General features: G+C 49.2%; 1 protein-coding gene across 1 annotated transcript; it reads left to right on the top strand.

Annotated features, from left to right (window-relative positions):
- Window positions 1-717: 717 nt before the first annotated feature.
- ERMAP (erythroblast membrane associated protein (Scianna blood group)) lies at window positions 718-13,028 on the top strand. Its single transcript, XM_053896556.1, has 11 exons — window positions 718-1,685; window positions 1,930-2,268; window positions 2,543-2,821; window positions 5,131-5,247; window positions 5,796-5,828; window positions 6,843-6,875; window positions 8,654-8,674; window positions 9,476-9,496; window positions 9,595-9,621; window positions 9,715-9,741; window positions 11,829-13,028. Exons 1-11 carry the CDS (start codon window positions 1,601-1,603, stop codon window positions 12,551-12,553), a joined length of 1,707 nt encoding a protein of 568 aa, XP_053752531.1. The 5' UTR covers window positions 718-1,600; the 3' UTR covers window positions 12,554-13,028.

The following is a 13,028-nucleotide window of genomic DNA, read 5'->3' as shown; positions in this document are numbered from 1 at the left end:
CATAGTCAGTTAGGGACCAAGACAAGACTGAAACCAAGGCATCTGACTCCAGCCCTCAGTTCGCTAGGTCTACTAGCTTTTCTTTTACCATTTGGCTTTATTTAGCCTTAGATTCTTGGGAATTTTCCCATTGGCTTACTCTTTGCTCTTCTCAGATGAGATTATGCATGAAAGTCACATCTTTAATAAAAAAAGCTAAGACCTTACATTACACTCGTCACCCTCTACCCAACAACAGAATACACACTTTAAAAAAAAGACACATGAAATATGTGTCTCCTTTGCCTAACTTCTCTATTCAGTTTCTGAGTAGCTGGTAACCTGTGGGAAAGTGGGTGGGATAGAGGGGGGGGGAAATGTCCTAATTGTCATCCTAACCTCAGTGTGTCCTAGTGCTGTGTTGCCATTTGCAACCCTAGGGGATTAGAGATGGATATTACATGTGTCGTGACTGAAAAACAAAAACAAACGAAACAAAGACAACCCTAAAGCAGTGTGCTGTTTGCCATGAGAGAAACAGAACTGGAAATTCGTTCAAAGCTTAAGTCCATCCTCCGTTTTTCCTCCTCCCTTTGATGGCCCCACCTCCTCCAAGTCTCTTTTTGCCCTATTCCAAGACCTTCCGGGACCTGACCTGAGGACTTCTACAAAAACCCTCCTCTTTAGAAAGGATTTGAAATCTTGGGGAGAATTCAAGAGACATTATCTCTTCCCTGGAGTGTTTTTTACCTTTAAACTTCATCCCCGGTTGTGGCATGAAAAGGTTTGGTTCCCGCTAAAGGAATTTCAGGCAGTCGCAAGTAGGTGGGGAGAGTTTTATAGTAGGGAATCCTCTAGGGTGTCCTTTTGGTTAATGCGCAAGGTGCATTTAGTAATAACTAAACTGTGGTTAATGCACAAGGTGATTTAGTAATAACAACTACAGCACTTTTATTGAGCACTTTTTCTGCCGGGCATTTGCGGCAAGTGCTTTCCATGCATTATCTCCTTGCATCTGGGAAAAAGCTCCCCCCTTTATAGATTAAGCACTGGAGGCCCACAGATTTTAAACAATATTCCCAGGGACACGGAGCTAGTACATGAATGGAGCTAAGACTTGAATCCGCTGTGCATGGAAGAGCAACTGTGGAAGGGCCAGCAACAGGCCCTTGCCAAGCCTGGCTTGAGACACTAAATGCTAGAAGAAGCCTATATTCTGGTGTGCACCTGGTTAGTTCTGGGTGTAAGTTCTTGTTTCTCCAGACCCCTGCCTATGCCTTCGAAATCACACTCAGTGTCTCAGCCTCCCTGTCACCATGGCCCTCAGTCACGGCTTCCATGTTGAGCACTTACATCCTCCAATCCTCACAATAATCCTGCAAGGAGGCACAGTTATTATACCCATTTTAAAGATGGAGAAGCAGAGCCTCAGTCACAAGGTTACTCAGAGAAGTTAAGTCACGAGTTTCCACGGAGGTAAGTAGCCAAGCTGGGCTGTGGGATTCCAGAGTGCTTGCTGTGCGGCTCGTGCCTGCGCCCCCACCTCCTCCAATGTCCCCGTTCCCTCTTCAAGCTCACCAGCCCTTTCTGGTGTCTCCCTGTGTCTGTCCTCCTAGTTCGGATGGAGATGGCAAGCTCCTCGGGCGCCTGGCTCTCCGGCTGCCTCGTGGCACTCGTGTTCCTCTGCCTGCCCATGCGTGTGTCAGGTAGGAGTTTGTGAACCTCTTCCCGTGTCCGGGACGTCTGCGGAAGGACACCCAAGCGCAAGGGGGCCTTATTTCTTCTCGCGTTCACTTCTAACCCCCTCCCCCCCCCAGTCCTCTCCCAGGCCCCTCCCATGCCCTTCCCAGGCCCTGCCCTTCCCCAAGACGTCCCCTTCGTCCATGGCATAGCTCCTGCGCTCCCATCCCTCCCAGACGCCCTTGTCCCTTTTTTGTCCGCACCGCACAGGGGACACTGGCAACTTCCACCTGGCCCCGCTAGGGGGCACAGCCGAGCTGCCCTGCCCGCTCGCCCTGTGGCCGGTCACCGTGCCCACCGCGGTGACGTGGCTGCGGTCCCCACACCCGGACCGCTCCCAGGCGGTGCACGTGTTCCGGGACGGGAAAGACCGGGAGGAAGGCGTGATGCCGGAGTACAAGGGGCGAACGGCCATGCGGAGGGACGCCCGAGAGGGGAGCGTCAGCCTGGAGATCCGCCAGGTCCGGCTGGAGGACCGAGGGCAGTACCGATGCCAGGTCCAGATCGGAAACCTGACTCGAGAGGGCACCGTGACCCTGCAGGTGGCTGGTTAGTCATTGTCCAAGGGGGACTGAGGTGCCCCCGAGATCTGAATCGTGGGGTGCAGTTACCCTAGGGGCGGATTAGAGAAGGTATGAGGATGAAGCCAGAGACTGTCTCACCCCGTGGGGAGGAGGATGAAGGTGGGGAGAGGGTGGGCATGCACGTGCCGTGAGCAGCCCCTGCTGCCCCCCCACCCCGGAGACCGTGGGAAGAGGGGGAGGGCTCCCGCGGGGACCGCGCCCCCACGGCCAGGCGTCTCTGTTCCCTGTCCCCCTCCCAGTTGTAGGCTCCGACCCGTACATCCACGTGAAGGGCTACGACGCTGGATGGATCCATCTGGTGTGCAGGTCGGCGGGATGGTTCCCAAAGCCTTGGGCCGAGTGGAGAGACCCTCAGGGCAGGGTGCTTCTATCGCTGTCGGAGGCCCATTCCCTGGAAGCTGGGCTCTTCCGGACAGCGGTGTCCAGCAGAGTCAGGGACAGCACGCTCGGGAACGTGTCCTGCACCTTCCGCAACTTGGCCCTTGGCCAAGAGAAGACGGCAGCCATGGTCATAGCAGGTAAAAGCTGGGGCCGTAAATGGGCTTGAAGCCTCTGGTGAAAACTCCTACCTTAGTGGAAACCTTATAAAGAATTTTCACATTTTTTTAAATTCTAAGAGTAACACATGTTTGCAGCAGAAAACTTGAAAAAAAAAAAACGAGGAACATTTTAAAGAAACCAACAAATGGCCTATAATGTCATAAATTAGAGAGAACTACTAACGTTAAAAAAAAAAATGTATTTTGAGAGAGAGAGAGAGAGCACAAGCAGGGGGAGGGGGTGAGGGAGAGGAGAGAGAGAAACCCAAGCAGGCTCCATGCTGTCAGCACAGAGCTCGATGCGGGGCTGGATCCCAGGAACCATGAGATCATGACCTGAGCGGAAATCAAGAGCCCAACGCTTAAGGGACTGAGCCACCCCAGGGGCCCTGGGGCATTTCTTTCAAGACTGTCTTGTGTGCGTGTATCTCTGAGTGCGTATGTCTTTGCACGTATGTAATTTTCTACCTGGTGTCTTCTTCCTTTCCACTTCTAATGTCATGAGCATTTTCCGCCTATGTCCTTCAGTAGTTCTCTGCAACGTGACCTTTAAGGGCTACATAGTGCTTCACTGTGTGGTTATGGCTGAATAAAATTAATCGAAGCCCTATTTCTGGACATCTGGATGGTTTCTAATTTTTCCTCCTATTATAATGAGTGGTGCAGTGGACACCTTTGCACATATTTTGGCAAGTGACTTTATTTTCTTAGAATGTGTTTCTAGAAGTAGAATTGAGGGGTTAAAGGGGTATGAACCTTTTAAAGATCCTTGAGACATGGAGGCCATGTGGCAGAGCAGAGTGGTTTTAGAGCCCAGAAAGATAGACTGTGGCCTGGGGTCCCGAGTAAGCAAGGGTCATGACCTCTGCCCCCTCCCTTCTCTTACTACTGCCACTGCCTCTCACTGAGTGCTAAGTGCTTTACCTGCCTATCCCTTTCTTTATTTAAACAAAAATTTTTAATGTTTATTTATTTTTGAGAGAGAGAGAGAGAGATCTGGGGAGGGGCAGAAAGAGAGGGAGATATAGAATCTGAAGCAGGCTACAGGCTGAGTTGTCAGCACAGAGCCCAGTGCAGGGTTCAAACTCACAAACTGCAAGATCATGACCTGAGCCGAAGTCGGAGGCTTAACCGACTGAGCCACCCAGATGTCCCTATTTATTTATTGTTTAATTAAAAAAAATTTTTTTAGATGTTTTATTTATTTCTGAGACAGAGAGAGACAGAGCATGAGCAGGGGAGGGGCAGAGAGAGAGGGAGACACAGAATCCGAAGCAGGCTCCAGGCTCTGAGCTGTCAGCACAGAGCCCGTCGTGGGGCTCGAACTCACGAACCGCGAGATCGTGACCTGAGCTGAAGTCGGATGTTCAACTGACTGAGCCACCCAGGCGCCCAATTGTTTAATTTTTTTAAGTTTATTTATTTTGAGAGAGAGAGAGAGAGAGAGAGCAAGAGAGCAGGGGAGGGGCAGAGAGAGAGGGAGAGAAATAATCCCAAGCAGGCTCTGCCCTGTCAGCACAGAGCTCGATGTGGAGCTGGAACTCAGGAACCGTGAGATCATGACCTGAGCCAAAACCAAGAGTCAGATGCTTAACTGACTGAGCCACCCAGGTGCCCCATGATCCTTTTAAATCTCCCAACAACCCAGTGGAACAAGGATTATTATCATCTCTATTTTACAGATGGTAAGCCAGGCTTGGGGAGGCTCAGTCTCTCGCTCAGGGTCACATAATGTTGAGTGAGGTCTTGCATCCAGCCCAGGCTCTCCACCACTTGTGACGGAGCCTCTTCTGCTCTTTTTTTCTTCTTTCCTTTCTCCTTTCTTCCTGCCTAGGCTTTAATCTACTGCTGTAGCACCCCGGAATCTGTTCTGCCCCTGCTGCTAGGGCTCAGGGCAAAGATGTCACTGACTGTTGTTTCACTTGACAGGGAGGTAGGTGGGTACTCATGAGAAGACTGGAGATGGCCCCTGAGGAAGCACCTCCTATCCTCCAAAGTCCCCAGATAATGGTTTCATATAAGGCAGCATGAGGTTGTGGTTGAAAGGCTGAGTTTAACCCACTGTCTTCGGGCGGGAGCATCAACACCACTCCTAAGAGTCGAGTATCTCACTTTAAAGTTGTCCCCGGGTCATTCAGGGTTGGAGTTACTGACAGAAGCAAAGACACTCACCTGTCTTGGCTGGAGGTCTCTCCCTAAACTTGATGGAGACGGTTGGGATGTGCCTGAGCCGCCTGCCATCTGAAGTGGGGCCCTTTGAGGGTGGTCATTGGTGGTTTCTGTTTCAGCCCCATCTCCAGGGAAGATCTCCTCCTCAGCAATGGCTCTTGCTGTGATCCTGCCTTTCCTGGGGCTTCTCATCATGGCAGGCATTTGCCTCATTTGGAAGCAAAAAAGATCCAAAGGTAACTAAGTGGTAAGGGAGTCCCGGCCGAGACTGAGAAGTGGGACTGAGGCTTCTCTAGGAAATGGCCGGGAGGAAGTAGATGTGGACATGAGTTATCCCTAGGTTGCAGACCCTGCAAGCTGGCTGAGAGCAAACTGGTAGAGCCATGCTGGGGGACTCACATTGCAGAGAAGGTCAAAGAAACTGCAGAAAACTCCTGGGCAGAGCTGTGAATTCTCATCTTCTGATAAATTAGGAAAATACTGATCATGCCAGTCTTCTAATTAATTAAGAAACGCAGTGCTATCCATTAGATAAAACCCCTGTGAATGTGGTTGAATTTCATAGGATCTCGGGGTCACAAAGGATCCTGAAAGTCGTATAAGCCAACACTCCTTTCCCATCTGATGGTTTGAAGATCCTCTAATCCTTTCAAATAGTCACACACCCACAGGGACAAGGAGCAAAGTCCTACTCAGGCAGCTTGCATGGGCCATCTTTGGACAACCCTGCCTACTAGAAAAAGTCCTTCCTTTAACTGAGTTGATACATCTTTCTTTCTTCCAGAGAATCTTCTCTATGAACAGGTGGTGGAGGTAGGTAAGTGTCTTGAGCTTGGTGGGGATGTTACTGTGTTTTATTGGTTTTGTGCTCCCAATGACCACTGATTTAAATTGTGCACCTGAAAGTCCCAACATCTGATGTCCTGGTGGCAGGGGTGGTGGGGGGTCTATACCTGCCATTTCCAGTTTTTGCAGACTCTTACTTGTCACAGCTTGCCTTCCAGTATGTTTGGTGGTTTTTGTATGTGAACTCATTCCTTGGTCTTGCTCTCCACTCCTGTGGGAGTCATGTAGATCTAACGTGGGGGAAGCTTTTATTCGTTCAACAATTAGTAATTGTCTCCGAAGCACCCCAGACCATACTGGAGGCTGGGGACACAATGGCGAGTAAAAACACACACAGTCTGTGCCTTCTTGGGGCGTTCAGTCTAATCAAGGAAGCATATGTGAATGAAATGATTATACAAACAAATTGCGCACAGATGCCACGAGAGGGAGTTCTAAGGGTTGTAAAGACTGTAACCAGGAGGAAACAACCAAGCTTCAGGGACAGGAGAGGGGGGCCCTGAGGAAGTGATGTATGATCTGGAAGACAGGCGGTCTGGAGGGAAGAGGGAATAGAAAACCATGTGCAGCAGAAGGAACAGCATGTGAAAGAAACAAAGTGTGGAAATGAGGCCAAAGATGACAGCGGATGAGGCTGTGGACTTGGCAGGGGTTAGCCCAGGTGACGCCCTGTAGATCACGTGAAGGGTTTTGGTCTTTCCTATCAGAGCAGTGGTAAAGCAGTGAACCGGGCAATCTTGGCCAGAATTGTGCTTCGAGAAGCTCTCTCCGGCTGCAGTGTTGAGAAAGGACCAGAGGGAGCAATGGGACAAGATGTGGGGGCAGGTTGGGGGGCACCACTTCTGTCATCCAGATGAGAGATGGTGAGGGCCTGGGTCAGGGAGGTGGAGGTGGAGACAGGGAGGTTCAAGAGCAGGTGAACTCAATAGGCATCGGGAAACTTCAGAGTAACGGCACAGAATCTCATTTACTTTTCTTTCTCTAGAAAATCTTCTCTCAGACCACGCAAAAGAAAAAGGTAATTATATGTGTAGAATAAAGAGCAGGGAACAAATAACAAAGAATATATTCTTTCTATTTCTACATGAATGCTGACAGTCTATGATACATACTTTATACACACACACACACACACACACACATTTTCCATTAATATTATTGGAATTCACTTTCCAATATCAAGGGGTTATAGGGCCGGTGGCCATGGTGAGGGGGTGCACTTGATCAGCATTCACGGGTCTGGATTGGCCTGAGGTCCCTACACCAGCCTTTCTGTCAATCATTGAAAAAGAAGGTCTATTTACTATTTAGAAAGGTACTATTATGGTCATGTGGGGTGTATGAAAAATCTGAGGAATCCATACAACTTTTGCACCGAGAGAGGCGGTATCATATGATGGGAGGGTCACAGGCTCTGGAGTCAGCGACTGGGTCAGTGATACCTGGCTTAGATCACTGCTCTGCCGCTTACCGGCCTTAGACAAAGCACTTAACTGCTCTGAGCTTCAGTTTTCTCGTCTGTAAAATGGGGACAGTAAGTCCCCTCACCTGATTGTTTTCAGGACTCAAATAGACAAAACTTCTTATTACAAAGCCTGGTACTCCTTTTTCTTCCTGCCATTTCATCTTCATTAATCGAGTGTCTGCTGTAAGCCACGGAGCATAAAAGTTAGACACTCAGGGCACAAACAAACAGGGGCTATGCCCTTAAGGTCTTGCTGGGAAGACAAGTCACTGGACCAGAAATGGCTCTATGTGCACCGATTTCAACATCTCCTCTCCTCCCTGCTTACATCTCCTCCAAGGCGATGGAAGTGTGGGTTCGTGCACAACTCAGGGATGCTATGGCTGCTCTGTTCAAGAGCGGAAGGAACGGTGATGTAGTGGGGCTGACCTCTGATTGGGAGCCAGACAGATGTGGGTTGGAATCCTGCCTCCTCGGCCACTTACTAGCCTGGTCACCTGGGCAAATTTCCACCTCCCTCTGAGCCTCAGACAACTACTCTATAAAATGGGGATACTAATTGTATGCACCTCACATGGTGGAGGGGGTTCAGTGCCCACCTCGTTATGAGAACAGGACACAATAAATGGAGACTGTTAGTAGTGGGAATAGTAAAAATCAACCATAAGCTCCTTGGAGGCTGTATTGTATTCAGTTTCACTGCCCAAGTGCCTAATGCCTAACACATGCCCCGCCCTTAGCACAGGGCCTGGCAGTGAACTCGAACGTGTAACTTTAGTTCTCTGGCAAGGCCAGTGCTAGGAGAAAATGTGGGCTGGATGGCGCCTCCAGAAAAGCCACAAGCACAGTAGTCTCAGGAGCTTACAGTTTATGTCCCGGGACCTGGGATCTCCAAATTTACCAATCTCTCTGCAGTTCTTCAGGGGAGTTACTGTCGAGAACAATACGAGCCAACAAGCCAATGCTATAGGCCTCCCGCTGGACACCATAGCTATTATAAACAGTAGGTTATAGAAGGAGAGCAAGGGACACACCCGTGTACACACAGTCACAAACGTACAGAAACACTCAGACAGAAAGAGAAAAGGAGCCGGGCAAAAAGGGAAGAGAAGGGAGAAACCGAAGTTCTGGGCAGCCCGGGTCACTGGGGAAAGTGGCGCCGCCAGGTTCACGGGTCTGAGCTTTGAGAGATGTGACTGGATTAGGGGCCGACAGGATGGTCATCGCCCCCTTCACTGTAGGGGACAGAGCCATGAGCCTTCCCGCGTGCATCCCAGGGATAAAGTGGCCACATGTGTTCACTTGTGCCTTTTTCTGTTTGTTTGTTTTAGGAAGGCTCCATAAAGTACTCAGTAAGTTCCGCTCCTCACCTGTGGCGCAAACCTCCTTCTGCTGACATCTTTGCTCTAGGATGAGTGTCTCAGTTTCACTCGTTGGGGCAGAAGAGGGGGGCAAGGGTACTTGAGGCCCTGGGGGCTGGGGATATACTGGCTCCCACAGCCCGCTTTTCTCAACTCTTCCCTGTTCCTCTTTCCCGCATAACTGTTATCTGCTCTCTATGCGGGAACCGTTTTACCGGGAAGAGCTGTACCTCCCAAAGGGGAAGCCGCCTGGAAGACCCCCTTTGATCACCTAGGGGGGACATTCCCTTAGGTGGGATCCAAAGCGTGTGTGTCCTCTTTAAAGTGAACGTGTGGAGAAGTGGGTCTCCGCCACTTCACGAACGAGAACCTCTTTGTAACAAAAAAAGTCTTCAGGCACGTGACATGTCTATTTTATTTTACACTGAGGAAACATACAGAAGAAAATCTAGTGGAAATTTGGTGATAGTTTCAAGTGAACTGATATTTTAGGCTTCTCCCGCAACATCTACAAATGTTGATGTTGTCGTGACCTGTGTGTAGAAGATGTGTTATTACTTGGTCTGCTGGGAAGTTGTGAGGGGCCGCAGGAATTTGGTGACCCTCTGCGGTGTCTCTGGGGCGCGCTGGCCCACGGCTGGGCGCCCGCTGCTCTTGCCGGTCTTGTCACCGGGGAGGCTCAGGGCATTGCTCCCCAGGATCTCATGTGGGGGTGTGGTTGGGATGGGGCCGCAGCATTCTGGGCAGGTCGACGCCCTTGTTCTGATTGGTCCAACTGTTTTTCTTCTTTAGAGACCCTCCGGAATGAACTGAGTAAGTGTCCCATGTGCTTATGACTCCTGTATCACCTTGTCTCCTGTGGATTCTGTGTTTCCAGTGATAGCTCACCCCCTGGTTTCTTCTTTTATTAGAGTTGAAGAGAGCTGCAGCGAACTCAGGTGAGGTACACTTTCCCTGCATCTGACGCCCAAGCCCCAAGACTTCCCCGTTTCTCTGTCCTTAAACTCAGGCATCCCCTTTACGTCTTCCAGGCTGGAGGAGGGCCCGGCTGCACTTTGGTAAGTCACGCCAGCCAAATCATCCACATTTCAGAGCCCATTGCTCTGGTCCTGAGGAATTCAGACTGTCATTTAGAACTTTGTAAAAATCAAATCTGATTGTCTGCTTATCAGTTTTGAAAAATCTTCGTGATTTTGGGGTTCACATTTAGAGTTAGAAAGTCTCCCCTCTTTGTTTTGATCTTCCTATGAGTTCTCTATGAGTTTTGAGATTTATCTTAGGTTTGTTGGTTATTCACATTTCATCTTTGTGACTTGTCTGCTCCTGTCCTGTTCTGGCTACTTTTTTTTTTTTTTTTTTTAATGCTTATTTATTTTGAGAAAGAGAGACAGAGTGCCAGTGGGGAAGGGGCAGAGAGAGAGGGAGACACAGAATCCGAAGCAGGCTCCAGGCTCTGAGCTTTCAGCACAGATCCCAAAATGGGGCTCGAACTCATGAACCGTGAGATCGTGACCTGAGTCGAAGTCGGACGCTTAACCGAATGAGCCACCCAGGCGCCCCTGTTCTGCCTACTTTTTGATTAGTGAGGATATTATTTCTATATAAAGCATACTAGTTCTTTGTCATGTTTTTCACAAATTATTTTTCTGACTTTTTCATTTTCATTTTACTTTCCTATAATATTATTTTTTTATGTATGAACATTTTGTTTTTTATGGAGTCAAATTTATTCACCTTTTCCTGTATTGTCTCTTCCGTGCTTTCACGTTGGGGAGGTCCTTCCTATCCCACAGCTGGGCCAACAGCCAGTGCTCTTGTCTCTTTCCACACCCCTGCCACATCCTTCTTTCTCTGATGATCAGTTTTCTTGGGGCGTGGTGATTGAGACTCTCAGAGAAGTGAATGGGTGACGCAGAAGCTCCAACAACGTGTACTACACAAAAGTTTCGCAGGCTCATTCTAAAAGATTTGCACATCTCTTTTCATTTTATTCTGAAATAGCTTGCAATCTGTTGCTGCTGTTTTAACGAGACCTGTTATTTTCACTGTTTTGTAGTCCGTATCAGTTTTCCAGCTGCTCATCCCCCTTCTATCCACACGTCTTCCTTCAGGCAGGTCTAATAGAATCGGTGAGTTGGCACTTAAGAGAACACCAGGTCACCTTGGTTGGCACTCCAGGAGCTCACAAACTCTTCTGACATTCGAGGTCTGGCTTCCTCCCACCACCTTGACTGAGTACAGATTTCACGGATTTACTCTCCAAGAAGAGCCTGTTTTCTGTACTTGGTGAAGGAGAGAGGCTCACTGTGACCCTTATAGTCCACAATTTTAAGGAAGAATCCTTTTGAATCCTTTTCTCTATCCTAACATTTAGCAATAGTAATCATAAGCAATAATTTTATTTTTTTAATGTTTACTTATTTTTGAGAGACAGAGAGAGACAGATGATGAGCAGGGGAGGGGCAGAGAGAGAGGGAGACACAGAATCTGAAGCAGGCTCCAGGCTCTGAGCTGTCAGCACAGAGCCCGATGTGGGGCTTGAACCCACGAACTGTGAGATCATGACCTGAGACGAAGTCAGATGCTTAACCGACAGAGCCACCCGGGTGCCCCATTTTAACTACCAAAATGAGCATCACACCCTCACTGTGTGAACTCGGCACTATCTCATGCATTAGTTCCTCAAATCTGTACAACAGCCCTACTCCCATTTTACAGAGGAAGGAACTAAAGTTGGGAGATAAACAACAAGCCCAAGATCACATAACCAGAGAGTGGCAGAGCTGGGACATCCTAGCTGGCTACTGGATCTAACATCAAAGCCCATGTTTATCATACATTAGATTCCTTTGGAACATCGAAGACAAAGGCAGTATTTCCTAAGGATTAAGGCAGCTTCACAGATGATGAAATACTTTTTCCTCTTTCACTTAATACACCGCCAACAGATCTGAGGGACTGGAAGACAGTTTTCTTTGGTTCTAGTACTTATAGGGGAGGGAGAACCATGGACTCAAATAGACCAATGACAGTGGTCACAGCCTAGGGATTATCTTTCCCTCCAAAGCTACCCAAAGATCCCAAAGATCTCAGGGGATCTGAGACCTTGTCTTCCCCAGCCTCACCTGTCGGTGACTCTCTGCAGTGGCAGTGACCCTGGACCCGGACACAGCACATCCCAAACTCATGCTGTCTGAGGACCGGAGGCGTGTGAAACTTGGAGAAAGAAAGCAGCCTGTGCCCGACGGCCCCCAGAGATTTGACTTTGTCGTCAGCGTCCTGGGAGCTGAGTACTTCACGGCGGGCTGTCACTACTGGGAGGTGTTCGTGGGAGATAAGACCAAATGGGCCCTGGGGGTGTGTAGCGAGTCTGTGGGCAGGAAGGGCAAGGTCACCGCCACGCCGGCCAATGGACACTGGCTTGTAAGACAGAGTAGTGAGAAGAAGTATGAAGCTCTCACATCCCCGCAGACCATCCTGCGCCTGAAAGAGCCCCCACAGTGTGTGGGGGTTTTCCTAGACTATGAAGCTGGAGTCATTTCCTTCTACAATGTGACCAGCAGATCCCACATCTTTACTTTCACCCACAGTTTCTCTGGCCCCCTTCGCCCTTTCTTCGAGCCTTGCCTTCATGATGGAGGGAAAAATACAGCGCCTCTAATCATTTGCTCGGAACTCCAGAAATCAGAGCCATCAACTGTCCCCAAGCCAGAAGAAAAAGGCCATGCTAATGGAGACATGGCCATGAAGGTGGACCCTTCCTTACTCCCCCCTCAAGCACCGGAGCTTTCCCCACTCAGGGATATGATCCTGCCCTGGCCTTCTGACATTGGCCCTGCCCTTCAGGGGCTCAAAGTTCCTTCTTTTTAGGGCTGTGCCTCATTATCTGCCCCCCTGAAGGTCCGGCACCGGGCCCTGCATTTTAGGCTGCTGGCCCAACACCTGATTCTGAAACATCTCATCTCCTTTCCCCAAATCTAGACCTTGTGATTTCTGTTCATATCACCTTCCTCCCAGGACTCAGTTCTAAACTCTGTCATCCTTCTGGGGACTTCAAGTTCCCACTGTCCTGGAAGAATTCTTGAAAACCAGACGAACAATCACATTAAGTTTAGGTGGTGATGGTGAATGTGTGTCACCAAGATACAGGTGTTCTCTACTCGAGGGGCTATTTATAGAGGAACTTCACTCTACTTCAGCTTGCTCTTGACCTCTTAGTCATGAGGTAATGGTGCCCAGTCCCCGACTTTTCTCTGATCCCCTCCAGAATGGCGTTTCTTCTTTTCTCAGGGCAGGCCTCTAGCTCCCAAAGTCAGCTTTTTAAAAGTAAACATTTTTTGGGTCA

Source organism: Panthera pardus, unplaced genomic scaffold (genome assembly GCF_024362965.1).
Source record: "Panthera pardus isolate Hobbes unplaced genomic scaffold, ASM2436296v1 HiC_scaffold_11, whole genome shotgun sequence".
Lineage (NCBI taxonomy): Eukaryota > Metazoa > Chordata > Mammalia > Carnivora > Felidae > Panthera > Panthera pardus.
This window is presented reverse-complemented; position numbering and strand designations above follow the sequence as displayed.